This window comes from Carassius gibelio, chromosome A20 (assembly GCF_023724105.1).
Source record: "Carassius gibelio isolate Cgi1373 ecotype wild population from Czech Republic chromosome A20, carGib1.2-hapl.c, whole genome shotgun sequence".
Classification (NCBI taxonomy): Eukaryota; Metazoa; Chordata; class Actinopteri; order Cypriniformes; family Cyprinidae; genus Carassius; species Carassius gibelio.
In genome coordinates, this window is record NC_068390.1 from 23,847,988 (window position 1) to 23,862,389 (window position 14,402).

Consider the following 14,402-nt stretch of genomic DNA (forward strand, 5'->3'; position numbering starts at 1 on the left):
TATGCATCAATATCAGAAATCCTGCAGTCAGTCGGTGAGATGAGATGACGCATATCGAGTGCGCGCTTGTGCTGGTCCGGTGCGCGCGCGCGGCGCGGCTCGAAATAGTCCTGTCATGCTAGTTTTCTAATATTGGCGCTGAGTTACCGGGCAGGGATAATGTGACAGCTTTGCGTAAGCATATATTTATAGATTTATGACCGCATTACCATTTGTATAGCCTATCTACTTTATTGTATGTAATGTTTTATTTTTCTATGGCTAACAATGATTAACAATACTTACCTACTCTTTCACACTGTAATGTAGTCGAACTACACATATTTTTTTTTCACTTTTTGTTGTTGTTTAAAACAACTTTTACATTTTTGTGATTTTTGTACTCTAAACTAATATTTTTGAGATGTAACCAGCACATGGCTCATATTGTGGTACAACATGCCCCACTAAATGTAAAACAAACAAACAAACAAAAAAAAAACACCTTCATACTGAAACTGACCTTCAAAAATAAACTGTGACAACCCTGGTCTCCTCTACATTTGCAATGTAGACCAATATATAAATTGTATTGTATATATATATATATTTTTTTTTTTTCTTCCATATAATTTATTTATTTTTGTTCATATAAAACCTAGTGTGGTTCATTGTCAGAAGTACTGAAGACTTTAGTTGTACATGTTTCAATAGTTGTTTCAATAGTAATAATTTATAAAATACCCATACTGTACTTTGCTGCCTGTCACAAGAAAAAAAAAAAGTTAGCACAGAAGTAACTGCTCATAACAGTTAAACATTTGAAATGTGACTTAATCTGCCCATGATCTCCTTGAGTTTTTCATGCACCCCAGCATTTTAAGACGCTCCTCAGTGCTCCTTAAAAAAAGAGGCCTTTGTTTTACACATACTGTATAAGCAAGAGAAACCCCTGGCCACACATCTCTTGTCCATCATTACTGTTATCATAAGCCAATATTAATCTACAGCTGTCTGGTATTCACAGTGAACACAACCAAAAAGAAAAGGATCAAATGGCATGTGATAACATTCACTCTGCTGCTTTCTTTCTCGCTCCCCTTTTCCTTTCAATTGGCTGACTCTATGGCTGAGTGAACAAAACATCACGTGCATTAAATGTAGCCCATATTTACATTCCTTCTCATGTTGCGAAAATTATATTGCAATAAATAATTGAATCTCTGATGACCTTGCTTTTAAGGTTCTGGAGGTTGCAGTGAATTCTTAAGAGCCTTTTGTCTCTTTCTTAAAAGCCCAAAGCAAGCAGAAATACATTTTAAGACACTGTCTCGTATGAAAAGATGCCACTATACTTAAGTGTGCATGAACAATTGTGAGTTACATTTTTTACAATTTTGCAGTTTAACAAGATTTCTCAAAAATACTTAAAAATATAAAAAAAAAAACGTGTGCACCGTCTGGTTTTATTTCCATTTTTGTTTCGAAGGATGAAGATAGACAGCTGGTAAAAACCTCCTTCTCCTCAATGCACTGGAAAAATACTTTCAAAGGTAATATATTACATACATTCAAATACATCATGGTGAGACGTCACCCTATAGGCTGACGGTGACTGAAAGTGGTTGTTAAAAAAGTACAAATGAAAAAATCTATATTTCTGTCATGCTGTTTGCTCCTACTTGTAGCACTGGACACACTAAGACACATAAAGTATATACACTACAGCTTAATGGTGTTTGTATCTACTTCCAGTAGAACCCACCCCACTCCTCACAAAAAAAAAGACAACCCAGTTGCTCACTTTCGCCGTATGTCCAGATACAACAAAACGCCTGTTTAATGAAATCCAGGGTGCTCGCTCGGTCAAACGGCGCACAGTGCCGCTCTGTGCGCGTCTGCTAAGTTCCACAACAGTTGTCGGTGACAGGTGCTGAAAGCAATATAGATAGAGTCAAGTGGCTTCAAATAGCTGCTCTCTGTCTTCAGCAATGATAGGGAATGCAGCTCACGCGTCAGAAAATCTTTTCATATAGCCAGTCCATCTTTTCTGCTCTCAAATGTCCTCTTAAAGTAACGTTTGTCCTTTCTCAAAGCTTAATTTGGGTCCGTTTTGCTGAGGGTCAGTGCCAGAGCAGCTGCTAGTCTCATCACTACAGTATGTTTGCTTCTCTTTACTGTCTTTCCTCAATCGAGAGAGAGAGAGTTTTGCATTCATCCGAAGGGTTCAGCTTAGGATGGTCCCGCTGCAGAGGGTGTAGCGCCGAGCTGCAAGTGAGATGAGAATCTGTTACACTAAAGCCACAGAAAAACAAGCCAGCGGAGAAAGAAGCGGCCACAGGGCACTAAAACCAGAACAAGTCCTTGCTTTTATCCTGGCTCTGTAGACCTGAGAGGAGGAAGGAAGAGGAAGAAAAAGATAAAGAAATGAGGAGAGGGAAAATAAGCAGCAAATATAGAGAAGTGAGAAGACTCGAGGCAAAGAAAGCATTAAAGCCTTAAGAGCGAGGGTGAAGAGTGAGGAACGAATATATATCAGAAGTGCAAAGGTCAAAGTCAAAAAGCTTGGAGATAACTAGATTTTAAAATCTGAATAAGTACTTCAACAAGCTCTTGAGACATTATTATTTTGACATTATATGTTTGAATTTTTGGAGCTGACTGATTATGCTGCGATTTTAACCTACGATGGCCCTAAAAATGTATTTAGATGCTTTAAGTCACTCTTTAAAAAATCGAAATGTCATTGCATTATATAACAAAGTATTAAACTGGCTTTTCTCTGAAATAATTTCAGTTTCTTCACAATTATCTGCACTCAAACTGATGTCAAGGTAATTTTAGTGGATGTATGATGTCAGTTCTCCTAATATTCACACAGGCACCCTGATAAAACTGTTCAAAGATTTTTTTTTTTACAAAATTAATACAGAAAGAAGGCATTCAATTGATCGAAATGACAGAAAAGACATTTATAATATAACAAAGAAATTATATTTTTTAATGAATGCTTTTCATTTAAACTTTCAAGTCACAAAATAATCCTGAAAAAAAGATATCACAGTCTCCACAAAAATAGCAAATCAGAATATTAGAACGATTTCTGAAGGAACACATGACACTGGAGACTGGAGTAATGATGCTTTGCATCAGAGGAATAAATTACATTTATAAAATGTATTAAAACAGAAAAGGTTATTTTAAATGATACGAATATTTCACAATTTGACTGTAATTTTTATCAAATAAATCCAGGTAAGCACAATCTTACTGACCCCAAACTTTTGAACAGTAATGTTCCACTAACATCTGACAAGCAGAAGGTGTCACAAAATGTGGTCTTATTTATTATTTAATGGCAAAAAAGAAATTAGTGATGTGTTCTTTTCTTTAAAATAAATGCTTTTTGGTTTGATTTTTTTTTTTTAAATGCAATGACATCCATTTGATTTTAAGTGTAGCTCATGTGAATAAACACTTTGTGATTTTTCTGTATGTAGATGGCATGCTGTTCACACCTGCATCCATGTTCAGGCTCATATCAGAGCTGGCTGCTGTGAAAGCTCCAGTCCACGTCGAGCTGCCCGGTTCACTCTTGCTGATATCACACGGCGAGGCTCCAGGTGCGGGAACCGTGGCTGGAGGAAGTCTATGCGGCCGCACCGAGGGCACGAGCAGAGAGCTGTAACGGGGGTCAAAGTGCGTTCCGTACATGTCGTGCATAGAGGGCCGGGGGTAAGCAGACCCCTGGGTGCCGATGGCTCCGCTGAGCGAGTAAGGGTGATGGTGGTGAGAGGGGTGCCAGGGCTCTGGGGTGGCTTGGTGAAGATGGCTGTGTAGAGACGCGGTGGAGTACGGATCCGGCGGGAAGGGAAGGTCTGTGTGGGAGGAACCCAGGGCGCTGCCGAGAGATGCTGTCACTGACGGCTGATACGCGCTGTTCCAGAACGAGGGAGGGAAGCTTCTCTGGCTCATAGGGAATGATCCGTCTGTGGAGGGACACATTTATGTAAATGTTCTGCATATTAATGTGGATCAAAGCATATGATAATTCAAATATACAACAACTTGAACCTTTACATATTTTGAGATTAATGCCCACACCTTTGGATCAACAAAACATAAATGCAACAAACTGACTGTAAAAATTATGTCCTAATTATCTATTTCCTAATTTCCTGTATTTAACTAATTTGCATTAGTTTAATATATATATTAATTAGGACATCATTTTGCACAGATATTAGGAATGACAACAGACACAATTTTACTTTATTGTTTTGCATTGTTTCAAGATCAATCGATATATATATATATAAATATATCGATTGATCTTGAAACAATGCAAAACAATAAAGTAAAATTGTGTCTGTTGTCATTCCTAATATCTGTGCAAAATGATGTCCTAATTATCTGTACTGTATATACTAATTTAAAAAAAAAATCTATATATTGATCATGAAAAATAATAATAATAAAATTGTGACTGTTGACATTACTAAAAAAATCATCATAAAGGATGCAAGGAAAAGATATTAATTAAAATTGTCTTAATTGTCTGTATATCTTAATTGAATTTGTATTATTTAAAAAAAAAAATCTATCTATCCTAACAATGCAAAAAAAAAAAGTAACAAAAAAAAAGAAAGAAATCATGACTAAAATCTGTGCAATCAAAAAGGATGCAAGTAAAACATATATTAATTACAATTTAAATGAAAATGTAGGTTGCATCAGATTCCCACCTCTCCAGGATGATGTGCCTCTTGCTGTCTTGCTGATGGTGGATCCAGTTGCACAACTACTAGACTGACTCAAAGCCCGACTGAAATGTTCATCCACCACCGAACTGATGTCCCCTTGGAAATAAGTGAATAGCACACATCTGGAGCTGATGTATTCAGCCTCCGGCGGGTGATCTTTCTCCCGGGCACAGTCCTCCTCTTTTATGGATGGCCCGGAAAGGTTGGAAAAAGAAGAGCTGCTTCCGCTCAGTGGTTCTGGGGATTCTTGCATTTTGGAGTAAAATGCCAATTTCTGAAAGCATGCAAAAAATGGCAAAATCAATTTACATTAAACTCTGATATTTACATGATACAGAATTGAACATCAGTGAGTTTGGTTTTGCACAATTTGTGGTCCTGTAATGTTTCCAAACTTATTTTCAAACACTAGCACATACATATATACAAAGCTGTATATATAAATATATAAATTAAATCATAAAAAAGAACGTAATATACTCTCCACAAAGCATTAAACATGCCAACAGCATTTATATTGCATTCATGCTAACAATATATGTGTAAAATACAGAATTGTTTCTTAAACTTCTTAAAATGTTCTTAACTCTTAAACTGCTCTTAATAAAAAGCTCTCATGGCCATCTTACTATGTAACTTATTTTAAAGTTTGTAAAACTATTTGGTCAAGAACTCAGAGAAAGTTTAGCGCACGAATTCAAACAAAACCAAAATAAGGAAATCACTGCTTTAAAATACATTTAAAATAAATTGAAACACAATAGAAGCGTAATGCAGTTAACGTATACATGAACATACCTGATGGTGATATGGTGTGTATGCTGCGGCAAAATAAGGTTGAGGTGGACCATAAACTTGATACATGACATCCAAGCAGCTCATGGCGAAGATAGCTGTTATATCACGTGTAAAAACTTATTAGCGGAATGAGAGGACGCTTCATTTGAAATAAAGCGCTGGCTCAGCGTGTACAGACAGAAAATGAAGCTCCGTGTAGAGTCCGGCTGAGGCGCACTGAGCAGCTTTTATGTTCTGTACTCTGTCTTTACGCGCGAGTCTGATTCACTTTAGGGATTCGGTTCATTTGAATGACAAGTGGTTCAGTGAGTTGATTCATTTGAATCATCACTCAAAGTGCAGAAGTCCTTGAGTTATATGGTATAAGCTTGAAGTAAAATAAATATTTAGTCAACAATATAATCTCATAGAGTTTACAAGATTAACTAGACCACATATACCATGTTTTCTCAAGTTTAGATGTCTTCAAGTCTAATGTTGTCATCTCAACTAAGATCTTAGCTTGCATGCTCTGTTGTATGTTGTCTTGTTTTGTATGTTGTAGGGGGAAAGTCTAAAATTGCGTTGTGTTTGTTTTGTTTCTCTGTTGAAGTTCGTGATCAGAAACATTGCAGATCGGTGAATGAATCGCTAAAATGAATCTGTTCAAATAAACGACTCCCCCGCGAATCAAACCTCTGGGAAACGAGGCGTTTTGTCTTATACGCCTGAGATCAATAACTCCTTGTGATTATGAATCGTTCCTACATGTAGCTCAAGTATATTTAACCATCAAACTGTTCTGGTATTACAAATAAAAATATATATTTGTTTTTATTTTAGATTTGAGTGCATGTTCACAGCAATACACATCTGCTGATATATCTACATAATGACATTGTCTGGTCTCTTCTGTCTCACGCATGTTAGCCAAGCTGTTTAAAAGCAAAATTCAAAAAGCTTTCAAATAATTTGAATAATAATAATAATAAACATAATTCAGAGAATGTGGAATATGATTTTTTTTACAAACTAAACAGATACATTATTGCTAAATAAATGTGCTGCCATTGGTCTATTTAAAATGGTGCAAGTGTCAAGGGGCATTTTTCTGTCATTGGGACCCTAAAAAAATCAACAATATACTGCAACTGAGAAAACACTGATACAGTGGAATCAATGCTTCGGAATCCAATACACTTCAGATGAGCAGCTGAAGTGGTGTCATCATGATTTTACTGGGAATTTAACAGGAATGTTTGGTATTCTGTCACGTATAACCCACTTCATGTCTTTCACATATTAAGCAAATCTAGCGCTGTCCAGAGTGCTGGAGGTGAAATATTCCAGTTATTTCTCAACAAACACCAATAGAATTATCTGAGGTGTAAAGTGATCCTCACAGTTGTAACTTCTGAATTTACTGTAGTTGTATTTTCCCAGGATTTGTACATTCTTGTAGACATTCCCAATAATTTCCTAAGCGCCCAATGATACAAATGATTTTATTAAACAAAAAAACACTCACATGAGCCTGGAAAATGTCCTTAGTTTGAATCAAAAAACAGTTTAATATTTTCCAGAAAGCCATTAAAATACAGAAACACAGCAAAAAAAAAAAAAAAAAAAAAAAAAAAACATTCATGCAAACAACAGAAAATATAGTGTGATTAATTTTTTTAAGTAGGAAATAATGGTTTTAAAATAAAATAATAAAAAATGTTATTTATAATCATTTATAAATATAAAACTGTAAAAAATGTAATGTATAATCATTTATAATTTAAAGTAAATAATAATTATATTAAGAATTATATTGTTCATAAAATAATTTTTCATAAAATATATTTAGCTATGAATTCTAGAAATATAAATTATATTGCATGGAGAATACGGTGATAAATATGGCAATAAAAAGATACTAATTGCTTCTAAATAAACTCAAATTCCCTGTTCACGCTTCAAGTTTAGCTCTTTCACACCTGCTCGCAGATCGAGTTACGGCGTGCAATAACTCTCCATTTCTGATTTGACAGCTCTCAAACAATGGGGGTTTCAGACTGAGTAACCTGACAAGGTTTCTATTTCTACCCAAATAGCTTAAGGACAAGGAATTGTTGAGTGCTAACACCCAGCTAATAGGACCTAACCTACTGAAACAACAGTGCATTCAACACATCTAATGAATCAGAGAAGATCAGGGCACATCACGTACAGCTTTAACTGGCCTGCAGTTTTCAACATAGGCTCTTTCCTCTAACATCTGAGAATAAAGGAGTCTCCTGGCTTTGTGCCTCTGCTGACAGAGGAGACCCTTGGCCCCCAGTCATGCATTTGCAGGTAATCTGGGGGGCAGGAGATGAGAGAAAGAGAGCGCAAAGGCATTGTCACGGCAAGTTGAAGAGAGAATGGAATGTAAACATGTACTTGAGTAAAAGAGGAAGAAATATTTTGACCAAATGGTGACACACTGTGATTTTATGGTAAGCCCAAATGGCATTACACTCCATAAGCAGATTTTTTATGAAATAAGTCATTCAGAATAATATGCGGGTGAGTAAATGATGATAGAATTTTGGACCTTTTACAAGAAAAAGTGTAGGCAACCATGACAAGAAGTGATTTTAGTTGGGCTGCAATCAGGGGAACAGTTGAGCTCCATGTGCTGCTGATGAGGCAACAGAAGCCCTGGTGAATTGTGGGTTTGTGACATGGAAGTGAACCGCTGCATTCAGTGTGACCACAGCAACTGTTGAGAGAAGTGTGTGTGTGTGGGGGGTGGTCTGCTGTGCAACACGAAACAGAGACTGTCTGTTTTAGGAGAGCTGGAGTGGCACCTGTCCCAGCCGCGGAGAGACAGCACATCGTATGGACAATATACTTCAGGGTCTGTAGATCCTACAGGAAGACCACCACATAACTTTTTGTCTTAATAGTTGTTGTGGAGGATATAGTCAGATTTAGGAAATCCAGCTTATATTAAGACCTTCCAATTTCTTTATTGAAATTCTTTGCTATAGAATAAAATACATTTTGTTATATACGAATAGAATATACAATATTTAATTAAACAAATGCCAGTAGTCATGACGCAATCAGATTTTTGAATTAGAAATCTGAATCGATTCATTTAAAGCAATTCAAGCTTAGAAATGGATCAAATTTGTGAATTAAAGGGATAGTTCACCCAAAAACGATAGATAGATAGATAAATAGATAGATAGATAGATAGGTAGATAGATAGATAGATAGATAGATAGATAGATAGATAGATAGATAGATAGACAGACAGACAGATATATAGATGGATATATCCAGGGAGAACAGAAGTTTTCTAGAAGCATTAGACACACCTGTTGCTGTTTTCGTCATAATGCCACTCATACGTCTCTATGTTAAACAGGCCTTGGGCCAGTACATTTCTGCTATATTGAATTTAAAATATGTTTCACATTATTGCTGAATTGTTTGTAATTGAAAAAACCCTTTGAAATGGCAATGCAGAGGTTGGTTATTATAATAATATGTGCATAAGACAAGACAAAATTCTCTCTATTCAGAGATTAGATGAAAAAAAAACCTACATCAACTCTGCATATTAACTTGAAAGAGATATGTGCCAAAAATCATCACGGGTGATTTTTAATTACTTTTTCATTCACGGCTAACTTTTAATTACAGAAACTGATTATTCATCCTTGCCAAATTCTTCTATTATTGTATTTGGGCAGTGTTAAAACGTCCTTTTAGAAAACACTTTCTCCTTCTTCATTGTTAAAAATAAGCCACTGCCCAGACATTCAAATATCAAACTCAATAGCCCATACAAGTGTCATTATGTTTTGTAAAATGCAATTTCCATAAATTTTTTTAAAGTTATTCTTACTGTTAAGAATCGCAAGGCCAACTATTTAAATTGATGTTTGAATAAACCAATGGTTTGGTGGAGTTATTTGGCCATCCTAGCTGGTGCAGAAAGGGCTAATGGAGAGTTTCTGCAGTGAAGACCTTGAAAGTTCAGGGACTTTCGAATTGTTAATGTGCTTCTACTGAAGAATTACTGTACCAATCAATTTGAAATCTCCTGTTTGCTCTCTCAAACCACACATGAAGTCAGTCAGTGTGGTTCCTTTGTTTACTTGTGATTTTTATATATTTTTTTTAAGAGAGAATTGACAAGGGACAGGAACGTCTTTCAAAGATATCATCAAGGAAACCTCAGGTTTGTCACTTGAGATAAACAATGACCAATTTGGAAAATTTACTTTAGCTCTCGTTCACCATGCATTACAGTCCATCTGAGGTTAATGTCTTAGTGTACTTTGACTGATGCTCAGGAAGACGTTTTCATTTTTGTTTGTTTCTTTTTTTTTTCTGAACAATGCATTGAAAATTGCTCTGTATATAAGCACCAACATCCAATTAGCTAGCTCTTAAAAGAGCGTATGTCTGAGATGCTTGTTTAGACCATGACTTAAAATAGACCATTTCATGGAAGAAAGTGCGTTCTCCTCCAGTTACCTATTTGGAAGAACTCTTGAGTCTTTACCTCATAAAGACTAGAAAGAGATGCTGCCATTTTAACATGAAAACAAATAATTGAAGTGTTTGCAGCTCATACAGCACAAGGTCATGTTATGGTGTTGTATATAAAGTACATAGAGAATACCATTTATGACAAAACTTATTTTATTCAAATATTACAGCAGTTTGGTCTTCCTTTATACTTACATATTAATTGTGTCATTTGGTTGTGTATTAATACGTGCAGAATGATTGTAGTAATACTATTGCACGGTAAAATGATGTTTAATAAAATCGTTTTATTCTATAGCACAAAAATACACATATAAATGACATATTTTCAAACATTAAACCATGGAACCTTTATTTTGACAGTTTGCCTGCAAATAAATGTATTCTCTGTGAAGTGTGGCACTGTTCTTTTGACTGTGTGCTGTTTATGATCATCACAGTTATTGAACCAAACCATTCAGATATACTGTTATCATGAGTTGCATGCATGTAATCGATCACACTTCTGTGCTTTAAACCCACAGCGCATATAAATTAAACCATGGCTGCTGTAATTTGACAGTTATCCATATCTCACTATTGATTTTATCTTGATATATCGTGCAGCCCTACCTGAGAGAGGAAGCAGCATCAAATCTGTTAAATTACCAAATAATTTACCCCAAATGCTTTGCATGCTGATTTCGCTGAAAGTATATGCAAATCATAATGCAATGCAAAGAATCAGCTTCCTTTTCACAAAGTCTCTCCTTTTACACCATCCTGACATTATTTCTGACTGTGCCCATTCAACTGAAGAGGCATTTACAGTTGTGGTTGTGGTTAAGCCACAATTGGGGGAACTGCGATGTGGAGGGGTCAAAAAATGGAGGAGGAAGATATTAGTGCTGCATTTTCACAGTGGTAAGAAATTCCACCCGGCTCGAATGTTTTTTGTCTTCAGTCCTGTCTCCTCGTCAAACCCATGACTGTCAGTCGGTGGGCTATTCCTGGCAGGGACTAGGATCCAGGCAGGGCTGAGCCCATTCAAAGCGGTTAAAATTAGGGTGGCCCGCTTGTAACAACACACACTCTCTCCCAACAAAGGCTTGCGTCGATGAGGATAGCGGAGCAGTAGGGTGCAGTGTCATGGTCATGTGCCGTCCATCATCATTGGGTCGTGTGATTCAGGAGACAGCTGAAAGTGAGGGGAGCGGGGGGCTGTTTGTGAGGTTTGGGGTAGTGGAGGAGACCCTTAGGCCAAACCTTTTTGTGCAGTTTGAAGTCATGAATGGGGTCCTAAAACATTATCAGTGTTGGTTCAATGAAACTCACTACCGGAGAGACTACTAACACAAGTGTTCGTGTGTTTAGGATCAAATGGGTTAGCTGACAGACGAAGCACTATCTTTGTGTTTTTCAGCTCTGATGGGGCGATTAGGGAAGTCAGCACAATGTAACATGATTTGATTGTGCCTCTGAAGAACACAGTGGCAGATGTGTCCTTGGTCTCCGAGTCCTCTATTGAAGTTTTTGTTTCTACGTCTTATTTATAAGAGGACATTAGGACTGTGGGACAGCACACATCTCTGAAAGAGATTTGTTTCACAACGACAACAACAAAAAAAGATCATTTTAAATTAAATCTAATGATTAGTATTTAGCCTGTATTCATTTTTAAAACATAATATTCTGCCCTTTGTAAAGCAGCTTTTTTTTTTTTTTTTTTTTTTTTTTATAATGGAAATAATGATTTAATGATTTTGCTGTTTCAAGATTTAAGTATGTCCAGTTTTTCCCAATGCACATAATTTGATTGTACTGTATGACTAGTTGAAAGTGTAATGCACATTTCTCTGAATGATGACAGCCCTGTGGAAGCTATACCTTGCTGTACTTCTTGGGGGCCATTTGCACATCATCAGTACTAATTATTATTGGATGTCTTTGACTGTTAAGATCCAGTGAAGTAAAAGAAAAGGTTCAAATAAAGTTTATCGAACATCTTTATCATTAGTATTGTGATTAGTATTTGTAGACAAGTTGTCACTGTGTTGGTAAAAAATTTTGTTTAAATTGTCCCTTTAATGTTAGTTTTTAAAAGTCTTAAATTGTCTGATTTTCTGATGTTCTGATTACATTAAAAGATGTTCAAATAATATGTAGGTTATAGCTTAGATAGCATATTATTAATAATATTAAACCACATCACTACATTAGTGACATTATAATTTAACATTCCTTGAATGTTATTAACTAAATGTAAAAAATTGTTTGAAAATTTTAGGTCGGTAAAATCAATTTATGTTTAAAGTCTCTAATGCTCACCAAAGCTGCACTTATTTGATCAGAAATACGGACAAAATTCTGAAATATTATTAAATTGTAAAATAACTGCTTTCGATTTGAATATATTTTAAAATGTAATTTATTCCTGTTATCACAGCTGAATTTTCAGCATCATTACTCCAGTCTTCAGTGTCACATGATCCTTCAGAAATCATTCTAATATACTGTGCTACTTTATTGTTTTTGTGGAAACTGTGATGCATACGGGATTCTTTGATGAATATCAATTTCAAAAGAACAGCATTTTATTTAAACCAATCTTTTATAAAATGTCTTTACTCTCACTTTTGGTCAATTTAATGCATTCTTGCAAAATAAGCATTAATTTCTTTTATAAAACAATTGCACTGAACCTAACCTTTTGAACTATAGTGTATTTGTTAGGGAATGTTATTCTAACATTCTGCACACATAAAGAAGACTACACTGATTGGTCTATACAGTCATTCTAAGGTCCACGATGCAGTAACCATGTTGCTTTAGTTTAACATTTAATAATTAGAAGTTGCTTTTAACAATATTTTATTTACTGTGTGTATGTGTTTGTTTGTTTGTTTCATGGCGCCAAGCAGACAAATAATGTGTAACGAGGAGAGACAGCTGATGACAGCGAAATCAGATTAGCAGAAAAACAAGTGTAAGGTTTATATACTGCAGGAACACCTAAAGCCGCACAGTGCCTGCAGTCTGACCCCGGTGGTGACAGAGGCAGCTGGCCTGTCTTTTTTGCCCTTCTCTGTGACCATTAATTTCCCACAAAGGCCCTCAGTGACGGTTCCTTCACAGTGGCCATACTTGGAAACAAGGTGCATGACACAATTTAGATCAGTGGCGGCTCCAGACAATTTTGATTGGGGGGGCAATGGGGGGGTCCTGGTCTTTTCAAGGGGGGTCTCATGAAAACCAACAAAAAATACAGTGGACATGGCTAATAACTGCATATTTCTGCTACTAAACAACAAAAACACCTTTGCAATGTAAACAAATGACAGGCTAAATTTGTTATTCATATCCTTCACACTGCACTTTCATGTCAGGTATATTATGCATTTTTATTGACATTGCTATTTTTACATTTATTTCCAGATAGATATTATTGAGTTTACAGGCTAAAGTGGTCTTGCTGTTGTAAACACTGTTGCTTTTGTAGAAAAAATATTTGCATCACATTTAAAATATAATTATATTTTAATTCATTTCTGAATTGTTTTTATTTTTATAATGATAATTCAGAGAATGAGAAAATCTGAATAAGCCTTACCAGTGTTGTGATAATTATTTTTACGTGTTAAAAATAAATAAGTACTGTAATATAATAAAAGTTTATTCAAATAACATAAAAAAGACCAGACCCCTCGATGCCTGTGAAACTTTTCTCCCTCAAACAGCACGCTAGCGTTACTTCTACACTACAGGCTACACACAGCAATATAAACAACGTATCTGCATGTTCTCACATCACATCGTTCTTGTAAAATAATAATAAGTAAATAAACACCAAAATCACTTCGCTGAGAATGAAACACCACTTACCAGCTGCCACGATGTTGAAAATATCCTCTAGCAATTAAAAAATGCGCGTGCAGCATGAGGAATCTTCCCGGTTGGATGAGGTCATAGTCAGGTGAACTGTCATCATGTTGGTCATTTTATTTACGGCTAAATTATTATTAATAAATTGTACTAATATTATGATTGGGCGTGGGCAGGCATTCACAAAAGTTTATGTTATTACAAAAAAAAATTGAGGAAATTTTGCTTTGACAAAAGGGCACTTAAGGGGCAAAGGAGCAGGTGCTCAAGTGAACCGGTTCTTTCAGACAATTCGATCAAATAAACCAGCTGAAAAAAAATGGTTCACCGGTTCTTTTGCGCTCGATGTAATGCCGTCATTGGCGATGATTGCCCTTCATTCAAGCCTTTGGTTTACCCGCGCTTATAACATTAGCACAGAATCCGTTCAGAATCAATCACCAAAAGATTCAGTTCGGTTCAGATGCGCTCTGTGTCAGTCTTCTT

General features: G+C 35.9%; 1 protein-coding gene across 2 annotated transcripts; it reads right to left on the bottom strand.

Annotated features, from left to right (window-relative positions):
• Nucleotides 1–1,429: 1,429 nt before the first annotated feature.
• Nucleotides 1,430–5,745, bottom strand: LOC127938864 (transcription cofactor vestigial-like protein 2). Of its 2 annotated transcripts, none has more exons than XM_052535763.1 (4): nucleotides 5,541–5,745; nucleotides 4,725–5,016; nucleotides 3,498–3,968; nucleotides 1,430–2,247 (listed from the first exon to the last, which is right to left on the bottom strand). In XM_052535763.1, the coding sequence occupies exons 1-4, from the start codon at nucleotides 5,622–5,624 to the stop codon at nucleotides 2,207–2,209; spliced, it is 888 nt and encodes a 295-aa protein (XP_052391723.1). In that variant the 5' UTR covers nucleotides 5,625–5,745; the 3' UTR covers nucleotides 1,430–2,206. The 2 variants fall into 2 exon arrangements, with proteins under 2 accessions (XP_052391723.1, XP_052391722.1); XM_052535762.1 differs by having other exon boundaries at nucleotides 1,430–2,368.
• Between the last annotated feature and the right edge of the window lie 8,657 nt (nucleotides 5,746–14,402).